This window comes from Hyperolius riggenbachi, chromosome 7, assembly GCF_040937935.1.
Source record: "Hyperolius riggenbachi isolate aHypRig1 chromosome 7, aHypRig1.pri, whole genome shotgun sequence".
NCBI classification, from domain to species: domain Eukaryota; kingdom Metazoa; phylum Chordata; class Amphibia; order Anura; family Hyperoliidae; genus Hyperolius; species Hyperolius riggenbachi.
Genome location: NC_090652.1, coordinates 148,300,174 through 148,327,355, shown reverse-complemented (window position 1 = coordinate 148,327,355; position 27,182 = coordinate 148,300,174). Strand labels below are relative to the sequence as shown.

At 43.0% G+C, this 27,182-nt stretch overlaps 1 protein-coding gene across 3 annotated transcripts in view; it reads right to left on the bottom strand.

Moving 5' to 3' along the window:
- The window catches only part of ITPRIPL2 (ITPRIP like 2), a 236,575-nt gene that overhangs the window by 154,099 nt on the left and 55,294 nt on the right, over nt 1-27,182 (bottom strand). The window contains exons 3-5 of one of the 3 annotated variants that reach the window (XM_068244754.1): nt 12,194-12,245; nt 3,510-3,882; nt 3,378-3,430 (exon numbers count right to left, since the gene is read on the bottom strand). In XM_068244754.1, coding sequence (XP_068100855.1) covers nt 3,378-3,430; nt 3,510-3,814 — 358 coding nt within the window. In that variant the 5' untranslated portion in view covers nt 3,815-3,882; nt 12,194-12,245. Of the gene's footprint in view, nt 1-3,377; nt 3,431-3,509; nt 3,883-12,193; nt 12,246-12,822; nt 12,866-27,182 lie in introns of those variants that run through there. The other 2 variants (XM_068244756.1, XM_068244755.1) reach the window with 2 other exon arrangements.

Sequence of the window (27,182 nt, the reverse complement as noted above, 5' to 3'; positions counted from 1 at the left end):
ATCGGGGAGAATGTTGGCAAATTTAACTAAACCAAAATGGACAAGATCAGTGATACCTCAAATTAAAAATCCTCAGGGGAAACTTTGTAAAGACCAAAATGAGATATTGGAAGTATTCCACTCTTACTATCAGAATTTATATCAATCAAAAACTCCAAAAGAAGTCAGTCAAAGTCAATATATACAATCTATATCTCTCCCTAAATTATCGGAACAGGACCTGACATTACTAAATTCTCCTATCACACCACAAGAAGTCTTTACAGTAATCAAAAATTCCTCTTTGGGCAAGGCTCCAGGCCCAGACGGCCTTTCCATAGAATTTTACAAATTATTGAAGAAAGATGCGGTTAATACATTAGCAGCACTATACAACCATATTATTAAGGAGAATCAATTTCTCCCCACAGCCAATGATGCTAAAATTAATCTGATTGCCAAACCTGGAAAGGATCCCTTAGAACCCTCTTCCTATAGGCCAATTTCCTTATTGAACAATGACTTCAAAATAATGTCAAAGATTATGGCCGACAGATTGGCAGAAGTTCTTCCTGATCTTGTCCTAAATAACCAGGTGGGCTTTGTCAGAGGGAGAAGCGCTGTCATAAATATCCGTAAGACTCTGGCGATTTTGGAGTATGGTAGAACACATGGGAATTGGAGGGGGTCGGAGGCCTTCTTGGCACTTGATGCCGAGAAGGCCTTCGATAGCATAGAGTGGTCTTGGCTATTTGCAGTTTTGAAATCGTTTGGATTTGAAGGAAACTTCCTCACATATGTGGACTTAATGTATGCTAATCCAACTGCTAGGGTGTCTATTCCAGGGGCCCTGGGCCCCGCCTTCTCCCTGGGGAGGGGCACGAGACAGGGATGTCCCTTATCCCCACTATTATTTAATTTAGCTTTGGAGCCCCTGTCTCGTGCCCTTTCCCTTTCGAAGATTTTTGAGGGAATTCGGGTGGGACCCAGGGTCCTTTATACATCTCTCTTTGCAGATGATATTATGCTGTACATGGCGAACCCTGAAAGGGATTTACCAAAGGTTATTGACTATATCAATATGTTTGGCTCTGTGTCGGGACTAGCCATTAATTATCACAAGAGTGAATTATTATACTTAGGTGCTAGAAACTCTGCCCCGGCACGCACTATATGTCAGGTAAAGTTAGCCACATGTTATATAACCTATCTGGGCATCAAAATACCAAGAGATATAACTCAACTATATGGTCTAAATTTCTCTCCACTCATCACTAAAATATTAAAGGAACTACAAAATTGGGAATCACTGCCAATATCATTAATGGGAAGGGTCCATCTAATAAAAATGATGAGTTTCGCTAGATTATTATACCCTATGCAAACCTTACCCATGCTTATTAAACATAAAGACGTCCAACGACTAGAAAGTGCATTCTCTAAATTTATATGGGCCTCAAAAAAGCCGCGAATCGCCCTCTGCAAATTGAAAGCCCCAATCCACCATATAGGCCTTAACTTACCAGATATTCGTCTTTATAACTTGGCAGCAATTTTCAGACATATTAGAGATTGGCTGGGGGATACATCCTATGTAACCTTAACTGACCTTGACAAAATCCTGATAGCTCCATTCTCCTTCCAAGGAGTTTTTCACACAAAGCTGGGATCATTACCGCAGCATATCAGACAAAATGTAATCATTAGGGACACAGTAATATGTTGGAGAGAGGTGAGGAAAAAACTTAGACTGCATGGCCATCTCACACCTAAAATGCCATTTCTACATAATCCAGGATTCCCACCAGGTTTATTGCATTCTGCCTATATGCAATGGGCTGAGGCTGGGTTAGATCAATTACAGGGAATATTGGCCCCAGATTCTTCTCTGATGACACTTAATGATATGCAAATAAAATATCCTACATTAAAGAAACATGTATTCTTCTATAATCAAGTATCTAGTTTTATAACTTCAACATTGGGAAGAAAAGGGAAATTGGGAACCCATAAAATATTTGATGACATCTTAAAAAACCCACAAGAACAACGATCACTTTCTTGGCTCTACTCGGTTCTAAGAGAATCTGTAATAAGTCCTAATCGATACAATAAATATTTAGATAAGTGGGCAGATTTTCTGTCGATTTCAAAAGAGCAGTTTATAGAGACCACACAAAGTAGTTGGCTAGCCGTGAGGAAAGTAATGATGAGTGAAGACTGGAGAGAAATGTTTTTGAAAATTATCCATAGAGCCTATATTCCAATTCAAGGCCCTTTTAAACATGACCATATGAAAACCGGAGAAAGTACAATACAACCGCAACTAGATCCAGCATCCTGCCCGAAATGTTCTGACACTGTCCCTAATCTAAATCATATGCTCTGGGATTGCCCTGGGGTTAGAAGTGTATGGGAAGATGTTCTGCGGGATATGAACAGAGTAACGGGGTATAAGAGGAAGAGTGACCCACTTTTTTGCTTATTTCACGCTAAAGATCTGCAGAGTGAGAAGAATTCTCCACCAATTACCAAGTTTGAACATATGTATCTATTAGCAACCCAAAAAGCAATATTAAAACATTGGATAATGCCCGAGCCCCCTTCGATGACATTGATAAGGGAGCTAGTGGACTATCTTCTCCAAATGGAAAAGTTGAATCTGGAAAAAAATAATAAAACAAGGATTCAAACGTTTTTCAAAATCTGGAGGAAATATGTTGAAACCTTTTATAATACCCCTCAAATTTATCATCTTATGAAACCATTCGAGAACACAACATGGTATCTCCTAAATAAAGTAGGGGGAAACCTGGGAATTTTGGAGATATGAGTTGGCCAGATATTACTGGCGGGACGGATATACTTGAGCTAGTGAGAAAGGGGAGGTGTGGAGTGTTGGGAGAGGGGAGGGGGTTATTCTGGTTCTGTTAAGTTTTATGGAAGCTTAGAGATGATAATGTTATGTGATAATGTAACTGATATGTGATTATTCGATAAGATAAACAGGAGAGGCATTAATAACTTGGGACTATTATTTGGATAAGGACTAACAATGAAGTGCCCGACAATTCACAAAGTCTTGAACTAAAACCATCTACCTTATTCTCTGCCCTTATGTTTTATAACTCTCCAAACAATATAACGATGTTATAACAACTTACTGCTTGAGAAAAAAATGTAATTGTGTGTTAATCTCTTTTCTTTGAGTGCACCAATAAAAATGTTTTGAAAAAAAAAAAAAGAAATAAAGTTATGGATGAAAGGAGTAGCACTGCTGATAAAAAAAAGTCATATTATTCTAGGACTTTCACAAAATGTGGTGTTTGTTATCTAAGTTTGCTTCAGGTTTTCTTTAAGTAAGGACTCAACATAGAATCTTCCTTTTCAGCATTTACCTTCCAGAAATATTATCCATCGTTTGTTTCCTTTGGCTTCCCGAATGTAGTACCTATAGGTAGCAGAAAGACAGCGGTAAGAATCTAGTAGTAGCTGTGCTGTCCTCGTTATCGTTCTCCACACAGTCTTACCCTGCTGTTGTGCCATCGTTACAGGTCACCTGTGTGTTTTTTAGAAGGTAGAGTTTCATGTCCTCAGAAGATTTGTGCTCACGTGAAGGCGTCAGTGCTGGCCCTTTGGTTGAAATGACTGGATGTTCCAGTAAGGATATGTTAGATGAAATAAGGGACTGGCTGGGCAGGGGGAGTTCTGCAATGACTGCTAGAGAGGCTTCTCTGTCTTGAGGTGGAATCTTCAGTAGTCTATTGGCACGCTTGCCCTGAGACTTCACTTGGTTGAGGAACAGTAAAACCATAAAAGACTCTATAAGCTTCATAGCTGACTCTTCCGTAGCTTTTAGTGCACTTCTGCCTCAAGGAATTAAGGGATTACCACCTAGCACCCCTGTAAAACATAATTGTGTTATGCTTTATAATCAGTCTTATTCCAGTTGTATGCTTTGTGAGTTTTTACAGTCAGTGTTGGACATCTGAGCATCAGGTGGAATAATTGGATCATTTAAAGGGAACCAGAGCTAAAGGAAGGAAAAGCTGTTATACATACATGGGGCTTCCTCCAGACCCATACGCGCTGATCGATCCCACGCCGCCATCCACCACTGCCCGCATCTAGGAGAACCGGCTCCCATCAGTGACGTCATCTGAGCCGCGTTACGCAGGAGAAGTGCGCCCTCTACGTATATCTCCATACACTGCTGCAGAGATACGCAAAGAGGACACCTCTGCTACGCTAGACTGGCTCCGACTGGCGGCAGAGCGGGGTCCCGGTTCCCCTAGATGCGGGCAGCGGTGGATGGCGGCGTGGGAGCGATCCATGCGTATGGGGCTGGAGGAAGCCCCAGGTATGTATAACAGCTTTTCCTTCCATTAGCTCTGGTTATCTTTAAATCAACAAGCATTGAGAAATGACAAGTATCTGCAAACTACTCCATCATTTATCTATTATGCTGGTTAACCTGTACAACTACCGTATCAAAACAGTTTTGTTATAATTATATATAGCAGTGTGCCCAAATTTATCCACAAAATTCCACAATAGTATGCTTTTTTTTAAGATATTCACATACACACAGTGAGGCCACTCTTATGTCAGGAGTGTGACATTATTAAAGGTGTGAAAATCAACAGAACATGCAATATTTGTGGGACTTGGGGACAGCTCTAGGGAAAACACAGTAAAGTGCAGTTTTTGAACATGACTTGGTTGTGTATCTCACTTGTCCTCCTCTGTTCCAGCAGCATGAGATGACCTAACATGTGCTAAAACATTTGTAACCACAAAATACTAAAAGGTGTGTGGTTTTGCTACTTAGCAGCAATCCACTGTCCCTGCATCAATAAAGAAGTAGATGCCCTATCATCACAATAAAGAAGTAAAATGGAGTATATTTCAGGCCAAGGTGTGAATGCACAAAAGCATTACATTTTTGCCTGTTGCCTTGCCTTGGGACCAATAGTAAACCTTAGGGATTAATTAAAAGGGCACTACAGCGAAAAACTGTACAATTTAAAATATGTGCAAAACATATACAAATGAAGTACATTTTTCCAGAGTAAAATGAGCCATAAATTACTTTTCTCCCATGTTGCTGTCACTTCCAGTAGGTAGTAGAAATCTGACAGAAGTGACAGGTTTTGGACTAGTCCATTTCTTTATAGGGGATTCTCAGGGATATATTTATTTTCAAAAGCACTTAGTGAATGGCAGTTGCTCTGTCCAACTGCTAAAAACCTGTGTAGGAAGCAGGAAAGCTGGCCAGCATCATTGTTTAAATCCTTTTTAGGGACTAACTTTATAAAGAATAAAAGCCTCGCTGAGAATCCTCTATGAAGATCTGGACTAGTCCAAAACCTGTCACTTCTGTCAGATTTCTACTGCCTACTGTACGTGACAGCATTATAGGAGAAAAGTAATTTATGGCTCATTTTACTCTGGAAAAAAATGTACTTCATATTTGTATATGTTTGCAGATATTTTAAATTGTACAGTTTTTTCGCTGTAGTGCCCCTTTAAGGTGGATTGGGACCTTAGGCAAGGTAACAGCTTAGGTTTCCACTGCCTGCCACCTGAGCTTTTTGGTAAAGAGATGAGAAAGGCAGGCAGATCAGAGGAGCTGGCAAGTGGGCACCTGGAAATTCAGCAGGCCCTAGGCACCTACCTATGTTTCCTTGTGTATCATCTGGCTCTGCTTTAAAGGGAACCAGAGACGAAGACTGCCTAAAAAATGAAAAATGATGTTATACATACCTGGGGCTTCCTCCAGCCCAATAAGCCTGGATCTCTCCCACGCCGCCATCCTCCGCTGCCTCTATCACCGATCCTGGGTCCCGTCACTTCCGGTGGACGCGGCCAGTCTTCTGCATGCACAGGGGCTCCCTCCGGCTCTGTACGCATGCGCCTGCACAGTACGGAGGGAGCACACTGCGCTTGCGTCGACTGGCCGAAATGACGGGACCCGGTACCGGTGGACAGAGGCAGCGGAGAAAGGCAGCATGGGAGCGATCCAGGCTTATGGGGCTGGAAGGAGCCCAAGGTATGTATAAATCTCTTATGTTCTTGTCTCTGGTTCTCTCAATTATGCTGAACCATGTCACAGTATATTCCATGTGGCAGCAGTATCAACATATTCCAGTATACCCTAAAATGTTTCAAATTGTACTATAAATATATTAAAACACATTAATTCAGTGTAACATAGAAGATCATTTTCAGAAGGCTACAAATCTACTATACACAGACCAATGATCCGCACCTGCCTAATATAATAATGAAGATCTAAGTGTACCAAGGCAATAATGTAAGAGCACAGTGTAGGGAGGAAAGAGCTTGCCCCATAAAAATAGCACTACTCATAAGATTGGGTCAAAGATATAACAAACATTTTAGTACAATAAAAATGGTACATATCATGTATACTATATTGTCATTTATAACACAATTTAAAAGCTAATAAAAATATCCTATAGTTGATATGAAGCCCCAGTTATTAGAGCCACAGAGATCAGCTAGGTTCCTAATCTGACCTAAAAAGAAAAAGAACATCTTAAGTGTATAATTAGTACCGATTACTTTTGTTATTTGGTTGAGGGCTCATTCACACTATGTGCCGCGCTGCAAATAGTGTGCGATCATGAATGGTAACATGAATGGTAACATGAATGTCCACAGACTTTAATTTTATCGTTCACAGTACAGCCATGAGTTGTATTACTCAATGCATGCGTTTTCCCATCAGGTTCTATTTTGTTGCAGCTATGATGTCCAAAGTTTAAACGCGCCTCGATTTGCATGCCATGAATCGGGAATGCATGCACGAAATTGTGTGTTTTGTAGTGTGAATGAACCCTTACTATATACATGCTTAACACAAATGTACGCATTATTATCAGTGTAAATTGCAATGGAGACTGGGCATAGACTTTAATACAAAATCTGCATGCAGCAAGTTAGAATAACGCCATTCCGTTACAATGCAGAACTGTGAATAGCCCCATAGAAATGTATGGGCAGTGAGATGAAATTCAGAATTATTCTGCAACGCAACTGAGCATTGTGAACTGGCCCACAGGATTAGAGAATTAAAAAAACGAATATTTTGTTTAAAACACCTTCGACTCCCTTACCCTGTTTGGTTGTTAGGTTTAAACACAGGTAAAGGGTGAGTTCACACTGTGCTTGTTGCCTGTGTGGTACTTTTATGGTCCCACAATAAGCGCATTAACATCTGCTTGTCGATTTCCAGTACGTCACGATCTGTTATAATAACTTGAGCCAATCGTTGCGCTACTGGACACCATGCATGTTACGCCTGTGTTATCAATGGCGGCGAGGTACTGTGTGTTGTATAGCAAGCATTGCCGAAATAGCATGTTTTTTAAATCCGTAGCCGTAAACTTACACTTGCTTATCTGCAAAACCTCTAGTAGATTGCCCCTTTAATTTTTTATTTCATCGGAACAGAATCAGAACACCTTAGACCAGCGTTCCAGTTATATCAAGTGTATCATATGCTTGATCAAGATAACTTTAATTTAAAAAACCCAAACAAAAACAAATGACATCTGTCTCTACTGTATGCCCTGAAACCTTCCTTCTGCTTTACGCGATAATCGGCTCACCTGTTGCTCTATGGTGTGACAGAAAGTTTACACAACAGCTCTAAGCTCTGACGTAAAATCCACTGTGGCGTTCATCATGTTCATATAGTCAGTTGGTGTCTATTGTGATGGACATGCCATATCATAGCATGCTATTTGTGTATGGACAAGTCATGCAGGATGGGACATTGCATCCCGTCACTACAGACACAACAGACATGTCTGAACAGATTCTATACATAACACAGCATCCGTCTTTCGGCCATTGCATTAAACGGCCAAACTAAGGGCAAAGTTTTAACCGATCCTCTGCCACTTGTCCACTTTCTCAGAAACACAAATGAGGGTTCTTTTACACTTGGTGGGATGCTATCACACCGCACCATTACACAAACTTTAGTATATGCGGCACACTGCATTGACAGGGAAAATGGAGGCAACATGCTTTCAAAAAGTACCCTTCAGTCATGTTTAAAATGCTAGACAGGAAGTCATCTGCACATGCGCATTGCACCCCAAATGTGCCAAAAATTCTACATGTGCCTGTTACTATCAACTTTCCTTGCTTCTGGTGCCTTGCGTAGTGCCTGATAACGCACTGCAGCTTCTACTGTATGTTGGCTGGGGCACTTCTATCGCGTCATATTGCAGTAATGTGTCATGTTCCATTGACTTTAATGGCAATTGCGATGAGATGCAACAGGAGGAAGCGACGCAACACAATGTAACGCCGTAAGTTTAAAAGGGGCCCAGGAGACTAATTTAAAAGATACTTTTTCAGTTGTACATTTTTTGCTGAATATGACTGTAATGTTTACTGTCATGGTTTTGCTTTACATTGGCCATTGACACTAAACAATTCATGTTCACAATCCAATGTCTCAGGTCAGTTTTTGGGTACTGCCAATTACTGTCCCTCAGAAGGGCTCACAATCTAGTCCCTACCAAAGTCTTGTGTCTATGTATGTATTGTGTAGTGCATGTATCATAGTCTAGGGCCAATTTAGGGGGAAGCCAACTAACTTATCTGTATGTTTTTGGGATGTGGGAGTAAAACGGAGTGCCCATGGGAAACCCACGCAGACAGTGGGAGAACATACAAACTCCATGCAGATGTTGACCTGGCTGAAATTCGAACTGAGGACCCAGTGCTACAAGGCAAGAGCGCTAACCACTACGCCACTGTAATTGGGCGAAAAGGGCACTGTGATTACTATGTTAATATTGGTGCCCTTGTAATTGGTAAAATGCGTGTGCTTCAATTATTTAATTGAGGGGCATGCAGTGCCAGTGTGTACAGGTATGTTCACCTTATAAATCACAAGTGGGATTGCAAGCGCTTAGCTTTTTTGTGCGCAATTTTTTCAAGCGATTCCTGGCATTTTCTGAGCATTGGGCAACTTTGTGTAAGCACTTTAAGCGCATTTGATGAGTGACTGAGATTTTCACTTCCTGACGTTAGTCAGGAAGTTAACAATTTGTCCACTTAAAGAATAAATACAATGTATTTATTCTTAAAAGCACTCGGGAAATCGCTATACAAAGCGCTTTTTCAAGCGCTTACCGATTTCCCTATACTTTTGATTAAGCCTAAGCGCTCAGAAAATGGTACAGGCAGCTCCTTTGGAAGCAGATCATAATTGAACTGCTAATATGTGAACACTCTCATAGCGAATAATTGTACAAGCGCTTTTAGGGCGATTTCTAAAATCAGCTTTCTCAACCTGCAGTGTCATTGCCCATAGCAACCAGTCATTTGTGTAGTCGCACTAATTTAAGACATTTCATTTTTGATCCTGTGATGCTGAGAGTCCCTAAGCAATTACCTTCTGTAAAAAAAATGCTCAATCTGTTTTGTTATTGCCTTTAGCAACCATGCATCAGGTTCCTAGTAATGATCCGGTTAGTCAAGTTGATTCTCTGTCAGGAGTAAACCAAGCCAAGTCCACTCCAGCTAGCTTCCTGCAGACTGGTCCAACTGTAAATTATGCCCAGAATAATTGTTTAGTTCCTGACAAGAATTAATCAGATCCTCCGTTTGAAAAACGGGAAATTGAAGCTTTGATTTATGAATTGGAGAATGATCGAGAATATTTCTATGAATTTTGCACCACTGCTAAGTGTAACATAACATAATGTGTGTCTATGGGCAGCGGCGGGCAGCAAACAGATACATACCTTCCATGCGCTCCAGCCTGCATTCCTCTCGCTAGCCTCTCACGCGACTTCCTGTTATACCGGAAGTCGCGTCAGAGGCTAGCGAGAGGAACGCAGGCTGATGGAGCGCACGGAAGGTATGTATCTGTTTGCTGCCCGCCGCTGCCCACGGACACAGATTTAAGCTGGAGGAGAGTGCAGAGGGGAGAGCCCCGAGGTGAGGAAGAGGGAGGGGGACTTCCCCTCTCTTCGCTGACTGTGGCCACGGCTTTCCCCTCATGCTGCCACCCCTCCAGCCCCCACAAAATGGCCCCGAGTGGGCCCCAGGGGCCCCCCCCGTGGGAGCAGGGGCTGCAGGCCCTATTGTTACACCAGTGATCCATTTAATACTCGATGCACTTTTTTTCTTCCTGTCAGAAATCGCAAAACCCACTTTCAAAACCAACTTATTTCAACTGTAATTGCGGTGGAAGGTGCACTTGCAAAATAGTAAAAATCCCAATCGCATTGCACCGTGGCTGCGCTCACTTTTTTCAATGTGTATAGGCCATTAACCTCCTTAGCGTTCTGGACGAGCTAGAAAATATTAAAATCGGCCCAGCAGGGCCTGAGCGGAGGCCACCGCTCAGGCCCTGCTGGGCCGATTTTAATATTTTTTTTTTAAACACAGTGCTTGCTGCGTGTCCTACCCGATCGTCGCTGCTCGCCGCCGATCCGCCGCTACCCAACGTGAAAGAGGGCCCCCCCCCCCGCAGACCCCGTGCGCAGCCTGGCCAGTCGCCGCCAGGCTGCACTTTGGGGTGGATCTGGAGTCCCTATGACGTCAAGACGTCGATGACGTCATTCCATTCGTCGCCATGGCGATGGGGAAAGCCCTCAAGGAAGTCCCGTTTAGTCCGGGATTTCCTGACGGGCATAGGCGCCGGCGGCGATCAGAGGGGTGGGAGGGATACGGCAGGGAGGGGGGGTATAATGTACGCTAGGCTAGCTACATGATTAAAAAAAAATTAGGTATAAAAAACTATGCGCAGCCATGCGGCTGTGCATAATCAAAATGCCCAGCAGGTTAACCTCCTAGTATCTAGTATGATTTTGAGTTGAGGGAAGAAACAAAAGCATCCATAGAAGAACACACAAACCTCAGGCAGATAGTAGTATCAAACCCAGTACTCCAAAGCTGCACAGCAAACATTGCATCAATCAGCGCCTGTGCTGTGCAATTGCACAGTATGAAGGTCATGATTCCAATAGTGACAGTGGAAGGAGTATGAAGTAGGGGTGGTCAATGAGATGCAAACGATTGCGAGTTGATACAGAATTATGCAAATTTTGTATACCAATGTATGCAGCCTTAAAATGAAACAATCAGGTGGAATTTGATTGGTCCATTTTCAAACTGCATAAATACGTATACAAAATTTGCATAAACCTGTATCAACACGTAATTATTTGCATCTTAGTATGAAAGAAACAATAATGTCAAAATGAATACATTTGCTTTACTTGTTTACATTTCATAAAAAGAATCAACATTTTGTGTCCTGAAATTGTAGGGGCCAACGATCTAACAAAGCAGGCTATAGGCAAGGAAAATTCTTTTTAAAATGAATTATGGCAAATTATTTGTAATTTTAATGATACTTTTAGTAAAGGTTGGATGAAACTCAAATTCCATCTGTAGTCTAAAACACAGCATAAAACTAATAGGTAAAAATGAATAGCTAAATATATATTATTGGTTTCCATGTTACTGGAAGAGTTAATACTCAAACTTTCCACTTTACTAAGACCCTAATTGATAAACTTGCTGTATCGAAACCATAATTATCAGAATGACTTGAGCTGTTCTAAGCTTTGTAGATAATGCAGAAAAGTATTCACAGGGAAGCAGAGGATTTCTCTCCTATACTCGCTCAGTAATGACTTAATTACAAGTCAATCTGATAATTTGTCCTGAAACCAGCAATGTAATCAAATTGCCTCAGTGAAGTGTAAATATGCATTCAAATTACATTAGACCAGTCCTATACTGTTTCATATTCATTTTACTGTGTTTAATGTTTACATTTGGAGCACAAATTTAGTTTTCCGTTTCATCCCATTTCAATGCATTCTGGAGTTACTTTTAATATTTTCAATTTGTATTACATATTATAAACATATGATGCATAAGAAACTAAGTAAGTACTCTACATTTCCTTTTATTAAAATATTTATCTAAATTATTTGTGATGACCGTTATTATCAAAGGTATTTTGAATATTACCAGTTAGTTTTATATCTACCGGAGCGTATCAGTGCCTATTTTATGTGTGCATTTTGCTCAGGACCTGGTGAGGGCCTGGTGAGGGCAAGGTCATTTTCACAGAAGAACAAACCCTGTCCCACCTGAATACTAATGTAGTGCAAATATTTTAGGATGTATTACCAATGTAGCTTACCTCAGTGTGGCTGCACTCAGGAACTGATGGGAAATACTGATTGGGTGTGTCTCTGTGAACAATGAACAGACATTAGGGAAGTTCGCCTAAATGTGAATATGTACATCCATGTTTAAAAGCACTTCCTGACCATTTTGATTGGTTCAATTTTAAGCTGTACACAATTTGTATTACATTTTACTGCAAGTTAGAACTGCTATCATGCCATTGACCAATATATCCCCTAGAATATAGAAGATAAATATCCCCCTCAGAAATGCAAACAATGTTTAGCTGGGGGTGTGGAAATGAGAATTTCAGGCTGTTCCATCTATCAAGCAGTGTACGGTTGCATGAAAGAATGGTTTGAATCTTTTAGCATGTGTAGAAAATCATACCTGGCTACACAGATAAAAATGGAAAGATATGTTTAATAATTGTGTCCACTATAAACTTGGGATCCGTTTTCAACCAAGTAAAGTTATGTTTGTGTGGTCCTTTCTCAGGATTGCCTTAAATGATTACATATTCATCTATGGGCACTATTTTAAAGCCATGAAATCGTGTCTTCTATATAAACATTTCCATGAAAACTATATATGAAATGCTCAGTGTCCCATTAAGAGCCAAGAAAAAGTCCCCAGACTTACCTCTATGTGTGTGAATGCCACCCCAGTACGTTGTGAGTGCTCAGAGGACAGAAGCATCACACAGAAGTCTCTCTGAGAAAAAAAACACTTCCTCTGCCCATGTGGTGAACATATACTGTATTTTGGATGGCAGCTGGGTGACTCATTGATCTGTAAAGGGGATTACAAGCCTAGTCCCCTCACATCCCTGAAATGTAGGACATCCATACACATCAAAGGGACATGCCTGGCCAAGGTTAAACTGCTTAACACCATCATTGCTGTGAAACAAAGAATGCACAAGAGCTTCCCCCAAAGACCTGGCAAGTTGGATGCCATTTAACAGGAAGTAACAGTAACAGTTACATAGCTAAGGGTTTTCTTCTAAGTGTTTGACATTATACCGTAAGTGGATGTAGTATGCAGTATACAAAGCAAATTCAGATCAATTAACAGAAACAAGGTAGCAACAAAATGTGCTCTAAATGCATGAAAAATGCACTGTACCAATTAACAAGCTTAAATTCCAGGAAGAAATTCAAATGTGTATAATATTATACATTAATTCACACACTTAGTCTGATTTTACATGTTTAATCTACACATATTTTCACAAATGTTTACCTGTTTAATTTACAGAAGTAGCACAATCTACCAGATTAGCCATTTTGTTGGAATTATGTTAGCTGTAGGGCTGGTCAATGAGATGCAAATAATTCTAAGTTGATGCAGAATTATGCATCCTGGAAATGGACCAATCAAACCTTGCAGCGACTTAATTCAAATCATCCATTTTCAAGCTGCGTAACTCTGTCCTATAAACAATTATGCATTACCTCAGAATTATTTGCATCTCATTGACCATCCCTAGTTAACTGTTATTTGTTAACTAGTGACCTTAGCCCGTTTAAAAATGGGCTAGGTCTGTCACTGCGCATGCGCCCACGCCCGCCGCATTTGCGCACGCCCTCCCGCCCCTTGGCCTGTTATCCCTTGCCGTGCGTCACTCCCCCTCAGTGTCTCTGCGTCCCTGCACATGCGCAGAGCACAAAAGGGACACACACACGGACATGGGACGCAGAGACACTTAGAGATTATTATAGATGATAAATTAAGTTATGCAGGTGCACATGAATGTCTTGTTTTTTATCTTCTATTGTATTAGACTGGGTCCACACTAGGCACAGTTGCAGATGACACTACCATTGTTGGCCTTGTCACTAAGGATAACATCCAGGAGTACTGTCAGCAGGTGGAGAGAATTTGCAACTGGTGCAAGGAGAACAGGCTGGTGCTGAACACAGCAATGACTGTCTAGCTAATCATTGACTTCAGGAGGTCTGCTCCCTCCCCACCTCCAATCTATATTGACGGCACCGAGGTGGCCAAAGTGCCCTGCGCCCACCTTCTGGGCACTACTATCTCCAACGATCTCAGCTGGAAGTCCAATATCACTGTCATCCAACGGAAAGCACAGCAGAGACTTTATTTCCTATGGCAGCTGAGGAAGGTCGGCATGACCCAAGAGATTCTGACCAGCTTCTACTCCGCCACCATTGAGTCAATCCTCTGCTCTTCCATCCTGGTCTGGTATGCTGGCGCCACTGCCAGTGACAAGCTCAAACTACAGAGGGTCATCAGGTCGGCGGAGAGGGTCATCAGGTGCCCCCTCCACTCACTTGCACTACTGCACAACAAGAGACTGAAATCCAGGGCATTGAGGATTGCCAATGATCCCTCGCACCCAGGCCACCGTTACTTCAGTTTGCTCTCTCTGGGCCGAACACTTCTGTTCATCCCCACAAAGACTGCGAGACATAGGAACTCCTTCTTCTCATCGGCTGTCAGCCACTTGAACTCACTCCACATACTTCCATCTGTGCAAGCCCAAACAAGCGGGGGGGGGGGGGGGGGGGGCGGGTTGCGCCACTTCGATCGGTCAACTGAAGCAACAACCTCACAAGGCCAACAAGGCTAACCACTGGTCAGCCCTAGACCACTAAATGAACTGTGATGTATGTAATTTTCTGACATAAATTGTATGCAAATGTAATGTAATCTATCTCTGCTGCTATGCACTCTTCTCTGTCTTCTTCCTGAGCTATATGTATGTGCCAAGAATAATTCCGGGCATGATTGCTCATGCTTGGCGAAATAAATGATTCCGATTCTGATTCTAAAAACAGGGGGGAAGCAGTCCTCATGCCCACTGCTCCCCCCATTCCTCTCCACCCCTCTCGGCTCTTCCGGGTTGGCTGGGTCAGGCAGTAGTATGTAGAGGCTGACTTGGAAGCGTGCACCCTTGATCATACACCCAAGCCCGGGAGTGTTCTGCGCATGACGTCACAATCAAGGACGTGCCCCACCGGGTCAGCCCCTGCACACTACTGCCCGACCCGGCCAACCTGGAAGAGGCTAAGGGGAGCATTTAGGTGAGATTGCAGGAGGGCAGAGGAGAACGGAGGAAGCGGTGGGCATGAGGACTGCTTCACCTTACTGCCAGTTCCCCCCATTTATCACATTTATATCAGCTCTGGTATCCTTTAAACCTAGAATACTTGTAAGTACCCTCTAAAAAGCATGTACCTCATGTTAGAAAACCATGAGACCTGGTGGACTAGTGGTATTCACTACAATCTGTTCCAGGCTGACTATTCTGATAAATGTGTTGCATGCAGAATATATTCTTCCTGTGCTTCAATAATTGTGTTTGAACTATATAATGCACATATGGGGATCAATACCTTTGTGAGAGTGAATTCAAGTAGCATTAGTCCCAGAACAGCTGCAATGGAAAATTATCAGACATTAGCAAATGGTCCAGCTGATTTTTTAACAATGGGATTGCCTTTGTGATCCCAGTAACACTAAAAGAATGTAATTTTTGGCAGCATTTAAAACACATAGGTCAACATATATGAAGCTCACCAAAGCCAGCGGGTGTAGGCTGGCTTTGAAAGTTTAATCTATCACGTGTCCTCTCATAATTATACAGCTACAGGCAGTACTGAGTACAGTATTGCTCAAAATAATGTGGCTTGCTACTGATAACACCTTAACCACTTGAGGACTGCAGTCTTAAAACCTACCATCTAAATGAATTTTACCTCCTTTTCTTGTCACTAATACAGCTTTCTTTTGGTGCTATTTGATTGCTGCTGTGATTTTTAGTTTTTATTATATTGATCAAAAAAGACATGAATTTTGGCAAAAAAATGATTTTTTTAACTTTGTGCTGACATTTTTCAAATAAAGTAAAATGTCTATATACATTTTTGTCCAAATTTATTGTGCTACATGTCTTTGATAAATAAAAATACAATAACTGTATATTAATTGGTTTGGGTAAAAGTTATAGCGTTTACAAACTATGGTGCTAAAAGTGAATTTTCCCATTTTGAAGCATCTCCGACTTTTCTGAGCACCTGTCAGGTTTCATGAGGTGCTAAAATTCCAGGATAGTATAAATACCCCCCAAATGACCCCATTTTGGAAAGAAGACATCCCAAAGTATTCACTAAGAGGCATGGTGAGTTCATAGAAGATTTTATTTTTTGTCACAAGTTAGCGGAAAATGACATTTTGTGACAAAAAAAAGTTTCCATTTCTGCTAACTTGTGACAACAAAAAAAAATGAAATCTGCCACGGACTCACCATGCCCCTCTCTGAATACTTTGGGGTGTCTACTTTCCAAAATAGGGTCATTTGTGGGTTGTGTTTACTGTCCTGGCATTTTGGGGGGTGCTAAATTGTAAGCACCCCTGTAAAGCCTAAAGGTGCTCATAGGACTTTAGGCCCCTTAGCGCACCTTGGCTGCAAAAAAGTGTCACACATCGCCGTACTCAGAAGAAATAGTATAATGTGTTTTGTGATGTATTTTTACACATACCCATGCTGGGTGAGAGAAATATCTCTGTAAATGAGATTTTTTTTTACACACAATTGTCCATTTACAGAGATATTTTTCCCACCCAGCATGGGTATGTGTAAAAATATACCCCAAAACACATTATACTACTTCTCCTGAGTATGGCGATACCACATGTGTGAAACTTTTTTGCAGCCTAGGTGCGCTAAGGGGCCCAACGTCCTATGAGTACCTTTAGGATTTCACAGGTCATTTTGAGGCATTTGGTTTCTAGACTACTCCTCACGGTTTAGGGCCCCTAAAATGCCAGGGCAGTATAGGTACCCCACAAGTGACCCCATTTTAGAAAGAAGACACCCCAAGGTATTCCATTAGGTGTATGGTGAGTTCATAGAAGATTTTATTTTTTGTCACAAGTTAACGGAAATTGATTTTTATTGTTTTTTTTTCACAAAGTGTCATTTTCCACTAACTTGTGACAAAAAATAAAATCTTCTACGAACTCATCATACACCTAACGGAATACCTTGGGGTGTCTTCTTCTGGGGTTCCTATACTGCCCTGGCATTTTAGAGGCCCAAAACCGCGAGGAGTAGTCTGGAAACCAAATGCCTCAAAATGCCTGTTCAGGGGTATAAGCATCTGCAAATTTTGATGACAGGTGGTCTATGAGGGGCCGGATTTTTTGGAACCCGTCATTGGCAGGGTGGACAATTAGATGACAGGTTGTATTTGCACTGAAGTGAAGGAAGCACGGGATGTTCTCAAATCATGACCTGGACATGGCAGCAGAGAACATGGGCATGTGATGTAGTGGGTGCGTAGACCAATAAGACCGCAAAACATTCTTTTTTACTAGACCCATGTTAAGGAGAAGGTCCCAAAAAAAACGTTACATTCGGAAACTTGGAGTGGTTTCCACCGAAAAGGCTGGGCATGGTAGCTTCTTGGATTGGCGGTTGCATATTGTTTGGCATTACGGTTGGTCTCAGTCACAATTAAGTCGTAGAGACCTGCAGTGATCAGAAAAAAAAAATCTGTCACTGCGGTGGGGCGGGCGAGGGTTTTGCCGGGTGATCAGAAGCCCGCAGGGGGTAGATTAGGGCCTGATATGATGGATAAGAGTGCTAGGGGGTGACAGGTGGTGACAGGAGGTGATTGATGGGTGTCTCAGGGGGTGATTAGAGGGGAGAAAAGATGCAATCAATGCACTGGGGAGGTGATCGGGAGGGGTCTGAGGGGGATCTGAGGGTTTGGCCGAGTGATCAGGAGCTCACACGGGGCAAATTAGGGCCTGATCTGATGGGTAGGTGTGCTAGGGGGTGACAGGTGGTGACAGGAGCGGAATTATGGTTGTCTCAGGGTGTAATTAGAGGGGGAATAGATGCAAGCAATGCACTGGGGAGGTGATCAGGGGGGGTCTGAGGGCGATCTGAGGGTGTGGGTGGGTGATTGGGTGCCCGCAAGGAGCAGATTAGGTCTGATATGATGGGTAGCGGTGACAGGTGGTGACAGGGGGTGATTGATGGGTGATCAGTGGGTGATTAGAGGGGAGAACAGATGTAAATAATGCACTGGGGAGGTGATAAAGGGGGGGGGGGGGTCTGAGGGCAATCTGAGGGTGTGGGCGGGTGTTTGGGTGGTTAGGGTCTGATCTGATGGGTGGCAGTGACAGGTGGTGATAGGGGGTGATTGAAAGGGGATTAGTGGGTGATTACAGGGGAGGATAGATGTATACAGTACACAGGGGAGGGTCTGGTGAGGATCTGAGGGTGTGTGTGTGTGTGTGTGTGGGGGGGGTGATCAGGAGCCCCCAGGGGGCAGTTTAGGACCTAATATAAAATATAGCGTTGACAGATAGTGACAGGGAGTGATTGATGGGTGATTAGGGGGGTGATTAGGTGCAAACAATGGTCTGAGGGGGTGATCGGGGGGGGGGGGTCTGAGGGGTGCTGTGGGCGATCAAAGGGCAGGGGGGGCAGGATCAGTGTTTGTGTGTGCTTTCCAGGGGGGCTGCCTCCTGCCCTGGTGGTCCATCGATCTCTGGGACCACCAGGGCAGGAGGCAGCCTGTATAATACGCTTTGTATAAATTACAAAGCGTATTATACGGTTACTATGCAGCAGATCGGGGGTTAACAACCCACCGGCGCTGCTAATTGGCCGGCAGGTTGACGTCACGGGTGGGCGGTGGGTCGGGAATGCGTCGATAGCGCCGTTCGAATGCCCGACAACCGACGCTAGCAGCAATACATTACCTGCTCTGCCGGAGCGAGTCCCCTGGTCACCGCTGCTCTGTCTCCGCGCTGGGCTCCAAGTCCAGCAGGCCTCACTTCTTCCTGCCCCGGCAGGAAGTTTAAACAGTAGAGCGCCCTCCACTGTTTAAACTTCCCCAGACAGAAAGAAGTGAAGCCAGCCGGAACCCGGAGCCCAGCGGAGAAGAAGACAGCGGTGACAGTGGGGACACGCGGCGGTGGAGCAGGTAATGTCTTTGGGGACTGACAAGACTGGCTGAGGGAACTGACAGGACTGAGGGCTGAGACACCAGAAAAGCTCCCCAAACGCTAGAGGTTTCAAAAGCTCATCCCAATGTAATGCTATGTTGTTTTTTTTTACAAAACCTCATCGCTCCAGTGTGCATAGACACATAGGATAACATTAGCGGAGGTTTCAAAAACTCAAAACGTTCTGAAAAACTCATCTGGTGTGCACCAGGCCTTACTGGTGGAAGTTGTCAGGTTGTCTTAATGGTGTGGCTAAACACCACTGCTGTTGAACAGATGACATGTTTGGCCAGGGTTATTTAAACCTTTGCGCCAGTACTATAATGACCCGCCCCCACCCCCTACCCCCCGCTGCACACACAAAGCTAACTTTCGGGAGGTAAGTGGACATGAGCCTGATGTTGGGAGGGTGTTTGTACCTGCTGCCTTGATCAGTAATAAGGAAAAGAAGGGTGGGGGCTTCTTATTTGCTTATGCTGGCTGTGCTGTGGATCTCAGAATGACAGGATTAATTGTACAGAATTGAAAAAAAAATAAAAATTTTGGCAGGTAATCCATTTCATAAATCTAGTCATTTTTTTTTATTTCAGTATGTACTTAGCTGTTTAGCTGGAGTCCAGATTTTAAAGAGCACCTGTACTGAGTAAAAATATTTAAAATAAACACATGAGGTAACTTCAAATGAACATTACATAGTTACCTTGCCATCAGTTCCTCTCAGAAGCGCACCATTTTCTTCTGACAATAATCCCTTCCAGTTCTGACAATATTTGGTCAGATCTGAAATATATCAGTTGCTGTCAATAAAATATCAGTTGCTGTCAGTTATAGCTAAGAGGAAAACTGATGTACCAGGTAATGTCCATGTTTCCCTATGGCTCAAGTGGGCGATGTTACAGTTTAACTGTGTGCTGACCAGGAAGCGGTTATGGGTAATGGCCATTTTCAAAATGGAGGACGGAAAATTCCCTTGATCACAGTGAACAAACAGGACGCGGGACAGGAGAAAGACACTGAGGAGTAGACTACATGGAAGGTAAGTATGACTTGTGTATGCTTATTTTGACTTTTAATTTTCAGTTCAGGTTTTCTTTAAGAACTCTTATTGATACTCCCAGGTTTGGTGGCTGTTCAACATAACAGACGTATCACAACTGAATGCTGTAACTGATACAGTATAAGATGGCATTTTTCCGACTACCACAGATGGCTGTACAGCAATATTTACTAGATACAGGCATTCCGTCAAATAAGATTCTGTGGGATTTAATTAGTGATGCATCTGTAGCTGATATTTCCTGAACATTAGCGGGAAATAAAGGATAGCTGGATTGTTCATTAGGAAAACAAACATGTACCAAGGTCAGCCACTTCATTTGCAGCTGAATACAAATACGAAACATACATAATGAAATTAATATGGGCCACGGTTATAGGTCTGGGTTTTCATCTGCCGTAAGCTCCATCTTCTCTTCTGGGCCACCCAAAGGACAGCTGTAAATGGAATACCCCACACCATGATCCTTAATTGCAGAGGCATAACTACAAAGCATGGGCCTCACAATTTTAGTGAAGGGAAGAGGAGCCGGGCAAGTAGGATCAAAAATCTTCAAAGCTTTATTATCCCTCAAGGGTTAACACATGGCAGACATACAGAACACCGCAGTGTTTTCCTACCACCACTGTTCTGTATGTCTGCTATCTGTTAACCCTTGAGGGGCAATAATAATAATATTTCTATAGTGCTTTTCTCCCTGGGGAATCAAAGCTCTGTGACCCTGCATTATGCAGTCTCAAAGGCTCGGGGAAAGTTTTTTTAGCCTTTTCTTGTCCAGAGAAGGAGCCTCTCGCACTGATCGTGGAAGTGAGTTCCGTAGAGTAGGGGCTGCATAGGAAAAGGCCCGAGCACCAAAAGTTTTTAAGTGGATCCTGGGAATAACCAGATTCCTCTGATTGGCACTTGGCAGAGCAGAGGCTGCGTGGAGGAGCATATAGCTCCAACAGATCCGCTATGTACTTGGGTCCCATGTGAAAAAGAAACAAAAAGAGGGACACCAATATAGTGTAGTATGGAAAGTAAGGTGTGTGGAAAGAGTATGTGCAGTATACTCACAAGTCAGGGTTACCAATGGTGGATATGTATAACGTACATAGTATGGATACAGAGGCACCAGAAAGATAAAAAGATCTAAAACGTTTAAAAATGAGGTGGTAGTGGTATGTGTTGTATTTTACTGGAGTATGTAAATAAATTGTTTTGCTAAAAATTGATTGGCATTTTCTTGTGTATGCCCGGAGGAGGTAAGTCCACCACTACCACCTCATTTTTAAACGTTTTAGATCTTTTTATCCTTCTGGCACCTCTGTATCCATACTACGTTGGGTCCCATGTGGTTTAGAGTCTTGAATGTCAGCAGACAGATTTTAAAATGTGTTCTTCAACCAGGAGTTTGCAGTACTGGGGAGTGTGTGAGCTGCGGGAGGCATTGGCTAGGAGTCTGGCTGCTTCATTCTGTACTAGTTGTAAGGGGCGCAGAATATTACCCAAGATCCGATGAACAGGGCATTGCGGTAGTCCAGCCTGGAGGAACCAAATGCATGAACTAGCGCAAGCAGGTCTCCAGCTGGGATATGGTGTTTAACCACTTAAGCTCTCAGTCGTTTTCACTTTATGCATCCAAGCAATGTTCACCTCCCATTTATTAGCCTATAACTTTATCACTACTTATCACAATTAACTGATCTATATCTTGTTTTTTCCACCACCAATTAGGCTTTCTTTAGGGGGTACATTTTGCTAAGAGCCACTTTACTGTAAATGCATTTTAACAGGAAGAATAAGAAAAAAACGGAAACAATTCATTATTTCTCAGTTTTCGGCCATTATAGTTTTAAAATAATACATGCCTCCATAATTAAAGCCCACGTATTGTATTTGCCCATTTGTCTCGGGTATTTCACCATTTAAATTATGTCCCTATCACAATGTATGGCGACAATATTTTATTTGGAAATAAAGGTGCATTTTTTCCGTTTTGCATCCATCACTATTTACAAGCTTATATATATAAAAAAAAATAGAAATATTTCATCTTTACATAGATATTTAAAAAGTTTAGACCCTTAGGTAAATATTTATGTGTTTTTTATTTTTTTTATTGTAATTTTTTTTTTTTATTAAACATTTTATGTGGGCATATTTTGGAGGGTGGAATGTAAATAGGGTTTGATTTAGGGAAATATATGTGTGTTAATTTTTTTTTACTTTTAGATGTAGTTTTACTTTTTGGCCACAAGATGGCAACCTTGAGTTTGTTTACATTGCGTCACTCTAATCGTATAATGTACGCTTAGAGGGACATGGGAGTTAGAAAAAGTGAAGCTTCCGAGAGAAGCTGTTGCTTTTTCTGCGGGGGAGAGGAATCAGTGATCGGGCACCATAGCCCGATTCACTGATTCCTGGACTACTGAATCTGCGGCCGGGAGCGCCGAGTATAAATACGTCAAGGAGGACAAAGTGGTTAATTTTTGCTATATTTCTCAGATGGAAAATTGAGGACTTGACAACAGCTGATACCTGCTGTCTGAGTGTTAGCTTTCCATCCAGGATCACCAAGGTTTCGCACAGAGTCTTTATACTGTACGGTATCTCCCCCAATTGTTAGTTTGAAGTGGGAAGACGTTTGTACTTTATTTATCACCTGTGGACCGCCTACCACCAACACCTGTGTTTTATCAGAGTTCAGCCTCAACCAGCTGGTGTTCATCCAGTTTTGTAATCCTGCTGGATAGGCATTGATGGATGCTGATGGGTCTTGTGTGCCAGGCTTGAAGGTCAGATACTGTTGTGTGGCGTCTGTGCAATAATGGTATCCTAGGCCATAGTTCTGGATTATTTTGCCCACTGGACGCATGTAAACTTCAAAGAGTAACAGTGATAGCACAGAACCCTGTGGGACTCCATAAGCAAGTGGCACTGGATTAGAGTAGTGGGTGCCCAGACACACTTGCTGTGTCCTGCCAGATAGAAAGGACTGAAACCAGCTGAGAACGGCACCCCTTAGGCCACAGTATTTCTTCAATTTCTGGATTAATATTTCATGATCCACTGTATTTGCAGGCAATAAAGCATGTTTTTCTCTGTGCGCAAAGGTATTAAAACATTTTTCACACTGCCGTCCATTGAGTGCCAGCAATTTATGTCTACTGTGAGTAGGCCTCCCAACTTTAATAAGGCCTCCCAATCATCCACACCTCCCCCATGTGGTTAGCATACATATGGAAACACTGCTGATGAGTTGGGCGCAGGGTAAACCGAATGGCGGATTGTTCAGGAACAGCCTTATCAGTCCGCCGACAGTGCGTACACATGCACTACAGTCTGCTGAAAACCCACCCAGCGGGAGGTGCCGACGGACCCGTCGTTGGCTGCTGTAGTGCGTGTGTATGCACCTTAAGACGTTGGGGCTCTACACAGCCCTGGTCTCTACTCCATGTGGCTGTTCCCCTATAGTTAGGCTTTAGTTGCAGGGACTTTACTCTTTTTGTGGTTGACCAATAGTCACCAGAGCCACAAATTGACACCAGCCATCAGGATTTAGCATTGTTATGTTGAATCTGACCACATTATCCACCCAGCACCTCCACTGAGCCAATTTTTGATTGCTATGTACTGAAATGTCTCCCAGAGAGTGAGATAGCAGCAGCTAACAGTCAGCACTACGTATCATGGGAAGCAAGGCCATTTGTCCTTTGTCACACAAGCAGCTAGTGCAGAAGCCAGAAGGCAACACCTCTCCCTCCCAAAAGCCTTGCAGCACAGACAGGCTAGACTATACTAAGGCATCTGCAAGCTTTATTTTTATATTTAGGGCTCGATTCACAAAGCCACGGTAATGCATAGCATGGCCGTACTATGCATGTAGTGCGCATAGTTACTTGCGCTAAGTTTTGCGTGCGCAAAGTTTCCACACGCGCGTGCTAACAAAGCTCTTTGTGTGTTAACTCGTCACAATGCGTGCATTGTGCCACATTAACACGTGAAGAGCTTTGTTAGCGCGTGTGTGTGTAAACCTGTGCGCGCGTAAAACTTAGCGTGAGTATCATTGCACGCTACACGCTATGCATTACCGCGGCTTTGTGAATCGAGCCCATAGTTTTTCTTCAGGACAAACTAGACTTGGTGCCATTTTTTTCTATGCATGTTTAAGGGAAAAGAAGAAAAAATGCACTATTTCTAAATTTTCAATCATTATAGCTTTAAAATAAAAAGTGCTACTGTAGATAAAAATCACAATTTGTATTTGCCTATTTATTCTAATGTAAACAGCTATTTCCCACAATGCAACAGGGTTCACAGACAGGAAACTGCCAAGAGTACATACTCAGAATTTCTTTGTGGGAGGGGTTTCACCACAATATCAGCCATACCCCTGATGGTCTGTTTGTGAAAAGGAATAGATTTCTCATGTAAAAGGGGGTATCAGCTACTGATTGGGATAAAGTTCAATTTTTGGTCGCAGTTTCTCTTTAAGGTCTGTTGATTTTGAAAACAAAGTTGACTATATATTTGATTAACTTCAATTCTTCACTTTGAATCGTAACAATAATAATAAAAAGAAAGTAAAAATGAGTAAGAAGAGGTTAATAGGTAGGGTAATTGGTCATATTGATCACATTTTTATGTACATGATGAGGTTATAGGAGGTAGCAAAACAGTTTTTTTTATTGTAAATAGCCCATTTTTCATTCCCATGGCAACCACTTTTTTATAGTTCTCCATTGCTTGTTCCTATTCCATGTGTCTCCCTTTTGGCACTTATGCTGTACCCAACATGCATTGTCTCTCTTATGGTGGCCTCAAAGATGTTTCATGGTTGTGCTAAGCACCCTTATAGTGCGACTGTACTGTATACTTATATAGTAAAAAAAACGACACTACCCCTTCTCCTCTCACTGAGAGCTTGTTCACACTGCAGGCGTTTTTTGTTATTTTTTTAACCACTTGAGGACCACAGTGCTAAACCCCCCAAAAGACCAGGCTGTTTTTTCTGTAATTGGCCACTGCAGCTTTAAGGCCAAGCTGCAGGGCCGCACAACACAGCAGACGAGTGATCACCCCCCCCCTTTTCCCCCCACCAACAGAGCTCTCTGTTGGTGGGGTCTGACCCCCCCCCCCCCCCCCCCCCCCGATCGCAGCGCTGTACATGTAAATAGACGGGGATTATGCCTTCTAACAGTCTTCCGAGCGGTGATCACCGCTCGGAGACTAAAGATGGGGGTGAGCTCGCCCCCCCCGAGCAGGAGATGCGCGCGATCTCCTGCAAACTGCAGCCCCAGAACTTGATGCCGATCGGCGTTAGGCGGTCCTTGGGCTGCCGCCGCGGCCACGCCCATGGGCGTGGAGCGGTCTTAAGGTAGTTAAGCGCGGGCGATTTTTCAAAATCGTCCTGAAAGCGCTTACACAATGATTCTGTATGAGATAGTTTACATATGAGCGGCTCGTTTGCGTTCCGCTTTGTAAAGCAGTGCTTCAGCCATTTTTGAGGCGATTTCGCCTCAATGGAAGGTATAGAAAAAACACAAACCACTCACAAAATCGCTTTGTGGAGCGATTGTGTTTGTATTTACTCTTTTCCGGATCAAAGAGTTCACTTCCTAACTTGCGTCAGGGAGCGAATTACAAAAATGCTCAGGAAAAACGCACCGGAAACCGCTAAATACAAAAACGAATCGCCCACCCAAGTGTCGGGAATTGGAAAAAAAAAGCCTAAAAAAAAAAAAAAGCCCATCGCGGACGGACACGGGAGTGGATGCAATGTGAACAAGGCCTAAGAGGAGTTGGACAATGTAAAAATGCTTATGTTATAACGGGCGCCAGGTGTAGGCCTTCTTGTGCCCCCAGGAAGGGGAAACAGTACAGACACTGAACCAACTACAGTACCTACACTACTACAATAAATATTGCTGAAATCTGTGCAACGCATATACAGTAGATTACCTGAAGGCGATTCTTTGGGACTTTGGGAATGAGTAAGATTACATTGCATTCCGTGTTTAATATTTCTTTCCTTCTGTTAATGATTGTTGGACCTTGGAAATGAAACTGTTAAACCAGCCTATTTCCTTTATTCTCATTCTGCTGAGAACAAATACTCATCAACCTGTAGCAATGTCTCTGCCATTTGCAGAAGTTTACCAGCATCTGCGTGACTGCCTCAAAGCCATTAATTCTTCCTTGGCTTACGAGATCTTGACAGTATGCAGCTGCTGGCATTTACTAGGAGTGCTTAAAACTAACAAATGAATTGAAACCTCCAGTCTGTCATAGCGTGAGGAGAGCTTGCCAAAATCATTAGATCATACCTCTAGCCTCACCACATGCCCAGAAAGGTCAAGTCATAAAATGTAAACACCTTCTGAATATTGCAGTGTTTGTCCTGCTAATTCTGGGATATGCTTCATCCATAGAAATGTAAACCATCTTATCTCTGATCAGGAATACCAGCAGACTAAATTTCATTTTTATTATTTACTAACATTTTTTATTGTAGTGGGATTATGTTTGTTATTTCCAACATTGTGTCTTCCCCACTTAAAAGGACCCTGGGCAGTGGCTAAAAAAAAAATCTGGACTTACCTGGGGCTTCCTCCAGAACTCCCCTGCCCCCCCTCGTAGCACGCGAGGTCCCCCAGCATCCTCCTGGTCCCTTCTTTCCTCCCGCTGGTGGCTCAGGCAATGCGGCGGCCTCATCTGAAGTTGTGCATGCGCGCACCGGTGCATCATCACAACAGTCACCGTAAGTCTCCTGCACATACGTGGTTCAGTCTAGAGAACTGCAACAGACTTACAGCAACTGGCCTGGTGACGCACCAGGGGGGGGGGGGGGGGCACACACACCATTGGTGGCACTGCACTGTGGAATGCTGGGGCACTGGCCACCCCTGGGAGCCACTGCCCCCCCCCAGTGCCCCCCGCCCCCCGAGTGCCCCCCCCCCCACCTACCTCC